General features: G+C 44.5%; 1 protein-coding gene across 1 annotated transcript in view; it reads right to left on the reverse strand.

Moving 5' to 3' along the window:
• The window catches only part of LOC124022405 (receptor-type tyrosine-protein phosphatase R-like), a 131,305-nt gene that overhangs the window by 43,781 nt on the left and 75,341 nt on the right, over positions 1 to 12,183 (reverse strand). The window contains 2 exon segments of the mRNA XM_046337340.1: positions 924 to 1,073; positions 1,800 to 1,913. Of these exon segments, the coding sequence (XP_046193296.1) occupies positions 924 to 1,073; positions 1,800 to 1,913 (264 nt within the window).

Here is a 12,183-nt window from a genome sequence, read left to right on the forward strand (position 1 = left end):
GTCAGTGTGAGTGGACCAATTCAGTTTGTCTGTGATGTGTATGCCGAGGAACTTAAAACTAGCTACCCTCTCCACTACTGTTCCATCGATGTGGATAGGGGGGTGTTCCCTCTGCTGTTTCCTGAAGTCCACAATCATCTCCTTAGTTTTGTTGACGTTGAGTGTGAGGTTATTTTCCTGACACCACACTCCAAGGGCCCTCACCTCCTCCCTGTAGGCCGTCTCGTCGTTGTTGGTAATCAAGCCTACCACTGTTGTGTCGTCCGCAAACTTGATGATTGAGTTGGAGGCGTGCGTGGCCACGCAGTCGTGGGTGAACAGGGAGTACAGGAGAGGGCTCAGAACGCACCCTTGTGGGGCCCCCGTGTTGAGGATCAGCGGGGAGGAGATGTTGTTGCCTACCCTCACCACCTGGGGGCACACACACAGACACAGACACAGACACAGACACAGACACAGACACAGACACACACACACACAGACACACACACAGACACAGACACAGACACACACACACACACACACACACACACACACACACACACACACACACACAGACACACACACAGACACAGACACAGACACAGACACAGACACAGACACAGACACAGACACAGACACAGACACAGACACAGACACAGACACAGACACAGACACAGACACACAGACACAGACACAGACACAGACACAGACACAGACACAGACACAGACACAGACACAGACACAGACACAGACACAGACACAGACACAGACACACACACACACACAGACACACACACACACACACACACACACACACACACACACACACACACACACACACACACACACACACACACACACACACACACACACACACACACACACACAGACACACACACACACACACATATACACGTGCACACATACAGGAAGTAGCGTACCTCCGAGGAGACCTCTGTGATGCCGAAGTGACCCAGGCTACGGTGCAGGGTGTTGATGTTCAGTGATTGGATAACTTCCTCTGCTGGGAGGGGCTCCGTGGCCCCTGGCCTATCAGATGACACATACAGCTCAATGCCATTCTTCCTCTCCTATTGGGGGGTGGAGGAGGAAGAGGAGGAAGAGGATGTTAGATAACGCTCAGATGAAATGATATCCACAGACAACCTCACGTTAAGGTTGAACTACAGGTGAAGTGGATTGTGGGATGTGTTGTTATGGATGTCTGGCCAGTCTGTATGAACTACGATCATTTGTGTTCAGTGGAAACTAGTTTCAAATCATCCTTATTAATGTCTATAGTCAGTAAAATGTGTTGAATGTTTGAGGGTGTGTGTGTGTGTGTGTGTGTGTGTGTGTGTGTGTGTGTGTGTGTGTGTGTGTGTGTGTGTGTGTGTGTGTGTGTGTGTGTGTGTGTGTGTGTGTGTGTGTGTGTGTGTGTGTGTGTGTGTGTCTGTGTGTGTGTGTCTTACATTGAGTCTGTTGATGTGTACGTGCCTGGGGGAGGTGTCCAGAGCAGTGTGTGTGTGTGTGTGTGTGTGTGTGTGTGTGTGTGTGTGTGTGTGTGTGTGTGTGTGTGTGTGTGTGTGTGTGTGTGTGTCTGTGTCTGTGTGTCTGTGTGTGTGTGTCTTACATTGAGTCTGTTGATGTGTACGTGTCTGGGGGAGGTGTCCAGAGCAGTGTGTGTGTGTCTGTGTGTGTGTGTGTGTCTTACATTGAGTCTGTTGATGTGTACGTGTCTGGAGGAGGTGTCCAGAGCAGTGTGTGTGTGTGTGTGTGTGTGTGTGTGTGTGTGTGTGTGTGTGTGTGTGTCTTACATTGAGTCTGTTGATGTGTACGTGTCTGGGAGAGATGTTCAGAGCAGCAGCTACCCCCTCTCTGAACCGCTTTAGAAGAGACATGGTTAACCTCCTCACATCAACCTGCAGCTTCTGACAGAGGGAGGCAGGGGTGGGGGAGGAAGGGAGGGGGGACAGCAGGGAGGGAGGAAGGGAGGATGAGGGGGGTGGGAGGGAGGAAAGCAGGGAGGGAGGAAGGGAGGAGAAGGGGGAGGGATGAGGAAGGGATGGTGAGAAAGGGGGAGAGATGGAGGGGGAACGGGGAAAGAGGAAGAGGGGGTGGAGGGAGGGAGGGAGGGAGGGAGGGAGGGAGGGAGGGAGGGAGGGAGGGAGGGAGGGAGGGAGGGGAAGGTGTGAGAAACACTGACAGCCCAGAGCAGGAGAGAGATATATCACCATGGAAACTAGAGTTGAATTCACAGGGGAGACATCTGGATTGACTGGTGCCAACAACAGAGCGAGTGACTGTGTCCTGAACAGCAGAACATCAGACAGGAACTAGATAGAGACACTGTACTGCCTGTTACCTTGCCAACACACACACTGTATACTTACTTCCAGACAAACACTCACAAGATGGGAAACAAACAGACATGCTCTGTAGTGGTACCTCTCTACAACACTCGGTTACCTCCCTGTTACCTCTCTACAACACCCTGTTACCTCTCTACAACACCCTGTTACCTCTCTACAACACCCTGTTACCTCTCTATAACACCCTGTTACCTCTCTATAACACTCTGTTACCTCTCTATAACACTCTGTTACCTCTCTACAACACTCTGTTACCTCTCTATAACACTCTGTTACCTCTCTATAACACCCTGTTACCTCTCTATAACACCCTGTTACCTCTCTATAACACCCTGTTACCTCTCTATAACACCCTGTTACCTCTCTATAACACCCTGTTACCTCTCTATAACACCCTGTTACCTCTCTATAACACTCTGTTACCTCTCTATAACACTCTGTTACCTCTCTATAACACTCTGTTACCTCTCTGTTACCTCTCTATAACACTCTGTTACCTCTCTACAACACCCTGTTACCTCTCTATAACACCCTGTTACCTCTCTATAACACCCTGTTACCTCTCTGTTACCTCTCTATAACACTGTTACCTCTCTATAACACCCTGTTACCTCTCTATAACACCCTGTTACCTCTCTATAACACTCGGTTACCTCCCGGTTACCTCTCTATAACACTCTGTTACCTCTCTATAACACTCGGTTACCTCCCTGTTACCTCTCTACAACACCCTGTTACCTCTCTACAACACTCTGTTACCTCCCTGTTACCTCTCTACAACACCCTGTTACCTCCCTGTTACCTCTCTACAACACCCTGTTACCTCTCTATAACACCCTGTTACCTCTCTATAACACCCTGTTACCTCTCTATAACACTCTGTTACCTCTCTGTTACCTCTCTATAACACCCTGTTACCTCTCTATAACACCCTGTTACCTCTCTATAACACCCTGTTACCTCTCTATAACACTCTGTTACCTCTCTATAACACTCTGTTACCTCTCTGTTACCTCTCTATAACACTCTGTTACCTCTCTACAACACCCTGTTACCTCTCTATAACACTATGTTACCTCTCTATAACACTCTGTTACCTCTCTACAACACCCTGTTACCTCTCTACAACACTCTGTTACCTCCCTGTTACCTCTCTACAACACTCTGTTACCTCCCTGTTACCTCTCTACAACACCCTGTTACCTCTCTACAACACCCTGTTACCTCTCTACAACACCCTGTTACCTCTCTACAACACCCTGTTACCTCTCTACAACACTGTTACCTCCCTGTTACCTCTCTACAACACCCTGTTACCTCTCTACAACACTCTGTTACCTCCCTGTTACCTCTCTACAACACCCTGTTACCTCTCTACAACACTCTGTTACCTCCCTGTTACCTCTCTACAACACCCTGTTACCTCTCTACAACACTCTGTTACCTCCCTGTTACCTCTCTACAACACTCTGTTACCTCCCTGTTACCTCTCTATAACACCCTGTTACCTCTCTACAACACCCCGTTACCTCTCTACAACACTCTGTTACCTCCCTGTTACCTCTCTACAACACCCTGTTACCTCTCTACAACACTGTTACCTCCCTGTTACCTCTCTACAACACTCTGTTACCTCTCTGTTACCTCTCTATAACACTCTGTTACCTCTCTACAACACCCTGTTACCTCTCTATAACACTCTGTTACCTCTCTACAACACTCTGTTACCTCTCTACAACACCCTGTTACCTCTCTACAACACTCTGTTACCTCCCTGTTACCTCTCTACAACACTCTGTTACCTCCCTGTTACCTCTCTACAACACCCTGTTACCTCTCTACAACACCCTGTTACCTCTCTATAACACTCTGTTACCTCTCTACAACACCCTGTTACCTCTCTACAACACTCTGTTACCTCCCTGTTACCTCTCTACAACACTCTGTTACCTCCCTGTTACCTCTCTACAACACCCTGTTACCTCTCTACAACACTCTGTTACCTCCCTGTTACCTCTCTACAACACCCTGTTACCTCTCTACAACACTCTGTTACCTCCCTGTTACCTCTCTACAACACCCTGTTACCTCTCTACAACACTCTGTTACCTCCCTGTTACCTCTCTATAACACCCTGTTACCTCTCTACAACACCCCGTTACCTCTCTACAACACTCTGTTACCTCCCTGTTACCTCTCTACAACACCCTGTTACCTCTCTACAACACTCTGTTACCTCCCTGTTACCTCTCTACAACACTCTGTTACCTCCCTGTTACCTCTCTACAACACCCTGTTACCTCTCTACAACACCCTGTTACCTCTCTACAACACCCTGTTACCTCTCTATAACACTCTGTTAACTCTCTGTTACCTCTCTACAACACCCTGTTACCTCTTTAAAACACTCTGTTACCTCTCTACAACACTCTGTTACCTCTCTATAACACTCTGTTACCTCTCTACAACACTCTGTTACCTCCCTGTTACCTCTCTACAACACCCTGTTACCTCTCTACAACACTCTGTTACCTCCCTGTTACCTCTCTATAACACCCTGTTACCTCTCTATAACACTCTGTTACCTCTCTACAACACTCTGTTACCTCTCTATAACACTCTGTTACCTCTCTACAACACTCTGTTACCTCCCTGTTACCTCTCTACAACACCCTGTTACCTCTCTATAACACTATGTTACCTCTCTATAACACTCTGTTACCTCTCTAAAACACCCTGTTACCTCTCTGTTACCTCTCTATAACACTCTGTTACCTCTCTATTACACTCTGTTACCTCTCTACAACACCCTGTTACCTCTCTATTACACTCTGTTACTTCTCTATAACACTCTGTTACCTCTCTATAACACCCTGTTACCTCTCTATAACACTCTGTTACCTCCCTGTTACCTCTCTATAACACTCTGTTACCTCTCTGTTACCTCTCTATAACACTCTGTTAACTCTCTGTTACCTCTCTATAACACTCTGTTAACTCTCTGTTACCTCTCTATAACACTCTGTTAACTCTCTGTTACCTCTCTATAACACCCTGTTACCTCTCTGTTACCTCTCTATAACACTCTGTTAACTCTCTGTTACCTCTCTATAACACGCTGTTACCTCTCTATAACACCCTGTTACCTCTCTATAACACACTGTTACCTCTCTATAACACCCTGTTACCTCTCTATAACACTCTGTTACCTCTCTATAACACTCTGTTACCTCTCTGTTACCTCTCTATAACACTCTGTTACCTCTCTATAACACCCTGTTACCTCTCTATAACACCCTGTTACCTCTCTATAACACTCTGTTACCTCTCTATAACACCCTGTTACCTCTCTATAACACTCTGTTACCTCTCTATAACACCCTGTTACCTCTCTATAACACCCTGTTACCTCTCTATAACACTCTGTTACCTCTCTATAACACCCTGTTACCTCTCTATAACACCCTGTTACCTCTCTATAACACTCTGTTACCTCTCTGTTACCTCTCTATAACACCCTGTTACCTCTCTATAACACCCTGTTACCTCTCTATAACACCCTGTTACCTCTCTATAACACTCTGTTACCTCTCTATAACACTCTGTTACCTCTCTGTTACCTCTCTATAACACCCTGTTACCTCTCTATAACACTCTGTTACCTCTCTATAACACTCTGTTACCTCTCTATAACACTCTGTTACCTCTCTATAACACTCTGTTACCTCCCTGTTACCTCTCTATAACACTCTGTTTCCTCTCTATTACACTCTGTTACCTCTCTACAACACCCTGTTACCTCTCTATTACACTCTGTTACCTCTCTACAACACCCTGTTACCTCTCTATAACACCCTGTTACCTCTCTGTTACCTCTCTACAACACCCTGTTACCTCTCTACAACACCCTGTTACCTCTCTATGACACTCTGTTACCTCTCTATAACACCCTGTTACCTCTCTATAACACTCTGTTACCTCTCTATAACACTCTGTTACCTCTCTATAACACTCTGTTACCTCTCTATAACACTCTTTTACCTCTCTATAACACTCTGTTACCTCTCTGTTACCTCTCTGTTACCTCTCTATAACACTCTGTTACCTCTCTATAACACTCTGTTACCTCTCTATTACACCCTGTTACCTCTCTGTTACCTCTCTATAACACTATGTTACCTCTCTATAACACTCTGTTACCTCTCTATAACACTCTGTTACCTCTCTATTACACTTTGTTACCTCTCTGTTACCTCTCTATAACACCCTGTTACCTCTCTATAACACCCTGTTACCTCTCTGTTATCTCTCTATAACACTCTGTTACCTCTCTATTACACTCTGTTACCTCTCTATTACACTCTGTTACCTCTCTGTTACCTCTCTATAACACTCTGTTACCTCTCTATTACACTCTGTTACCACTCTATAACACCCTGTTACCTCTCTATTACACTCTGTTACCTCTCTGTTACACTCTGTTACCTCTCTATAACACTCTGTTACCTCTCTATAACACTCTGTTACCTCTCTATAACACCCTGTTACCTCTCTATTACACTCTGTTACCTCTCTATAACACCCTGTTACCTCTCTATAACACTCTGTTATCTCTCTATAACACTCTGTTACCTCTCTATTACACCCTGTTACCTCTCTGTTACCTCTCTATAACACTATGTTACCTCTCTATAACACTCTGTTATCTCTCTATAACACTCTGTTACCTCTCTATTACACTTTGTTACCTCTCTGTTACCTCTCTATTACACTCTGTTACCTCTCTGTTACCTCTCTACAACACCCTGTTACCTCTCTACAACACTCTGTTACCTCCCTGTTACCTCTCTACAACACTCTGTTACCTCCCTGTTACCTCTCTATAACACCCTGTTACCTCTCTACAACACCCCGTTACCTCTCTACAACACTCTGTTACCTCCCTGTTACCTCTCTACAACACTCTGTTACCTCCCTGTTACCTCTCTACAACACCCTGTTACCTCTCTACAACACCCTGTTACCTCTCTATAACACTCTGTTACCTCTCTACAACACTCTGTTACCTCTCTATAACACTCTGTTACCTCTCTACAACACTCTGTTACCTCCCTGTTACCTCTCTACAACACTCTGTTACCTCTCTATAACACTCTGTTACCTCTCTACAACACTCTGTTACCTCCCTGTTACCTCTCTATAACACTCTGTTACCTCTCTACAACACTCTGTTACCTCCCTGTTACCTCTCTACAACACTCTGTTACCTCTCTACAACACCCTGTTACCTCTCTACAACACTCTGTTACCTCCCTGTTACCTCTCTATAACACCCTGTTACCTCTCTATAACACTCTGTTACCTCTCTACAACACTCTGTTACCTCTCTATAACACTCTGTTACCTCTCTACAACACTCTGTTACCTCCCTGTTACCTCTCTACAACACTCTGTTACCTCTCTACAACACCCTGTTACCTCTCTACAACACTCTGTTACCTCCCTGTTACCTCTCTATAACACTCTGTTACCTCTCTATAACACTCTGTTACCTCTCTACAACACTCTGTTACCTCTCTGTTACCTCTCTACAACACCCTGTTACCTCTCTACAACACTCTGTTACCTCCCTGTTACCTCTCTATAACACTCTGTTACCTCTCTGTTACCTCTCTATAACACTCTGTTAACTCTCTGTTACCTCTCTATAACACTCTGTTAACTCTCTGTTACCTCTCTATAACACTCTGTTAACTCTCTGTTACCTCTCTATAACACTCTGTTAACTCTCTGTTACCTCTCTATAACACCCTGTTACCTCTCTGTTACCTCTCTATAACACCCTGTTACCTCTCTGTTACCTCTCTATAACACTCTGTTAACTCTCTGTTACCTCTCTATAACACCCTGTTACCTCTCTATAACACTCTGTTACCTCTCTATAACACCCTGTTACCTCTCTATAACACCCTGTTACCTCTCTATAACACTCTGTTACCTCTCTATAACACCCTGTTACCTCTCTATAACACCCTGTTACCTCTCTATAACACCCTGTTACCTCTCTATAACACCCTGTTACCTCTCTATAACACCCTGTTACCTCTCTATAACACCCTGTTACCTCTCTATAACACCCTGTTACCTCTCTATAACACTCTGTTACCTCTCTATAACACCCTGTTACCTCTCTATAACACCCTGTTACCTCTCTATAACACTCTGTTACCTCTCTGTTACCTCTCTATAACACCCTGTTACCTCTCTATAACACCCTGTTACCTCTCTATAACACCCTGTTACCTCTCTATAACACCCTGTTACCTCTCTACAACACCCTGTTACCTCTCTATAACACTATGTTACCTCTCTATAACACTCTGTTACCTCTCTACAACACCCTGTTACCTCTCTACAACACCCTGTTACCTCCCTGTTACCTCTCTACAACACTCTGTTACCTCCCTGTTACCTCTCTACAACACCCTGTTACCTCTCTACAACACTCTGTTACCTCCCTGTTACCTCTCTACAACACCCTGTTACCTCTCTACAACACTCTGTTACCTCCCTGTTACCTCTCTACAACACCCTGTTACCTCTCTACAACACTCTGTTACCTCCCTGTTACCTCTCTACAACACCCTGTTACCTCTCTACAACACTCTGTTACCTCCCTGTTACCTCTCTACAACACTCTGTTACCTCCCTGTTACCTCTCTATAACACCCTGTTACCTCTCTACAACACCCCGTTACCTCTCTACAACACTCTGTTACCTCCCTGTTACCTCTCTACAACACCCTGTTACCTCTCTACAACACTGTTACCTCCCTGTTACCTCTCTACAACACTCTGTTACCTCTCTGTTACCTCTCTATAACACTCTGTTACCTCTCTACAACACCCTGTTACCTCTCTATAACACCCTGTTACCTCTCTATAACACTATGTTACCTCTCTATAACACTCTGTTACCTCTCTACAACACCCTGTTACCTCTCTACAACACTCTGTTACCTCCCTGTTACCTCTCTACAACACTCTGTTACCTCCCTGTTACCTCTCTACAACACCCTGTTACCTCTCTACAACACCCTGTTACCTCTCTATAACACTCTGTTACCTCTCTACAACACCCTGTTACCTCTCTACAACACTCTGTTACCTCCCTGTTACCTCTCTACAACACTCTGTTACCTCCCTGTTACCTCTCTACAACACTCTGTTACCTCCCTGTTACCTCTCTACAACACCCTGTTACCTCTCTACAACACTCTGTTACCTCCCTGTTACCTCTCTACAACACCCTGTTAACTCTCTACAACACTCTGTTACCTCCCTGTTACCTCTCTACAACACTCTGTTACCTCCCTGTTACCTCTCTATAACACCCTGTTACCTCTCTGTTACCTCTCTACAACACCCTGTTACCTCTCTACAACACCCTGTTACCTCTCTATGACACTCTGTTACCTCTCTATAACACCCTGTTACCTCTCTATAACACTCTGTTACCTCTCTATAACACTCTGTTACCTCTCTATAACACTCTGTTACCTCTCTATAACACTCTTTTACCTCTCTATAACACTCTGTTACCTCTCTGTTACCTCTCTGTTACCTCTCTATAACACTCTGTTACCTCTCTATAACACTCTGTTACCTCTCTATTACACCCTGTTACCTCTCTGTTACCTCTCTATAACACTATGTTACCTCTCTATAACACTCTGTTACCTCTCTATAACACTCTGTTACCTCTCTATTACACTTTGTTACCTCTCTGTTACCTCTCTATAACACCCTGTTACCTCTCTATAACACCCTGTTACCTCTCTGTTATCTCTCTATAACACTCTGTTACCTCTCTATTACACTCTGTTACCTCTCTATTACACTCTGTTACCTCTCTGTTACCTCTCTGTTACCTCTCTATAACACTCTGTTACCTCTCTATAACACTCTGTTACCTCTCTGTTACCTCTCTATAACACTCTGTTACCTCTATTACACTCTGTTACCTCTCTATAACACTCTGTAACCTCTCTGTTACCTCTCTATAACACTCTGTTACCTCTCTATAACACTCTGTTACCTCTCTATAACACTCTGTTACCTCTCTATAACACTCTGTTACCTCTCTATAACACCCTGTTACCTCTCTATTACACTCTGTTACCTCTCTGTTACACTCTGTTACCTCTCTATAACACTCTGTTACCTCTCTATAACACTCTGTTACCTCTCTATAACACCCTGTTACCTCTCTATTACACTCTGTTACCTCTCTATAACACCCTGTTACCTCTCTATAACACTCTGTTATCTCTCTATAACACTCTGTTACCTCTCTATTACACCCTGTTACCTCTCTGTTACCTCTCTATAACACTATGTTACCTCTCTATAACACTCTGTTATCGCTCTATAACACTCTGTTACCTCTCTATTACACTTTGTTACCTCTCTGTTACCTCTCTATTACACTCTGTTACCTCTCTGTTACCTCTCTACAACACCCTGTTACCTCTCTACAACACTCTGTTACCTCCCTGTTACCTCTCTACAACACTCTGTTACCTCCCTGTTACCTCTCTACAACACCCTGTTACCTCTCTACAACACCCTGTTACCTCTCTACAACACCCTGTTACCTCTCTATAACACTCTGTTACCTCTCTACAACACTCTGTTACCTCTCTATAACACTCTGTTACCTCTCTACAACACTCTGTTACCTCCCTGTTACCTCTCTACAACACTCTGTTACCTCTCTATAACACTCTGTTACCTCTCTACAACACTCTGTTACCTCCCTGTTACCTCTCTATAACACTCTGTTACCTCTCTACAACACTCTGTTACCTCCCTGTTACCTCTCTACAACACTCTGTTACCTCTCTACAACACCCTGTTACCTCTCTACAACACTCTGTTACCTCCCTGTTACCTCTCTATAACACCCTGTTACCTCTCTATAACACTCTGTTACCTCTCTATAACACTCTGTTACCTCTCTACAACACTGTTACCTCTCTATAACACTCTGTTACCTCTCTACAACACTCTGTTACCTCCCTGTTACCTCTCTACAACACTCTGTTACCTCTCTACAACACCCTGTTACCTCTCTACAACACTCTGTTACCTCCCTGTTACCTCTCTATAACACTCTGTTACCTCTCTATAACACTCTGTTACCTCTCTACAACACTCTGTTACCTCTCTACAACACTCTGTTACCTCTCTGTTACCTCTCTACAACACCCTGTTACCTCTCTATAACACTCTGTTACCTCTCTGTTACCTCTCTATAACACTCTGTTAACTCTCTGTTACCTCTCTATAACACTCTGTTAACTCTCTGTTACCTCTCTATAACACTCTGTTAACTCTCTGTTACCTCTCTATAACACCCTGTTACCTCTCTGTTACCTCTCTATAACACCCTGTTACCTCTCTGTTACCTCTCTATAACACTCTGTTAACTCTCTGTTACCTCTCTATAACACCCTGTTACCTCTCTATAACACTCTGTTACCTCTCTATAACACCCTGTTACCTCTCTATAACACCCTGTTACCTCTCTATAACACTCTGTTACCGCTCTGTTACCTCTCTATAACACTCTGTTACCTCTCTATAACACCCTGTTACCTCTCTATAACACCCTGTTACCTCTCTATAACACTCTGTTACCTCTCTATAACACCCTGTTACCTCTCTATAACACCCTGTTACCTCTCTATAACACCCTGTTACCTCTCTATAACACCCTGTTACCTCTCTATAACACCCTGTTACCTCTCTATAACACTCTGTTACC

This window comes from Oncorhynchus gorbuscha, unplaced genomic scaffold (genome assembly GCF_021184085.1).
Source record: "Oncorhynchus gorbuscha isolate QuinsamMale2020 ecotype Even-year unplaced genomic scaffold, OgorEven_v1.0 Un_scaffold_1372, whole genome shotgun sequence".
In the NCBI taxonomy this organism is placed as follows: domain Eukaryota; kingdom Metazoa; phylum Chordata; class Actinopteri; order Salmoniformes; family Salmonidae; genus Oncorhynchus; species Oncorhynchus gorbuscha.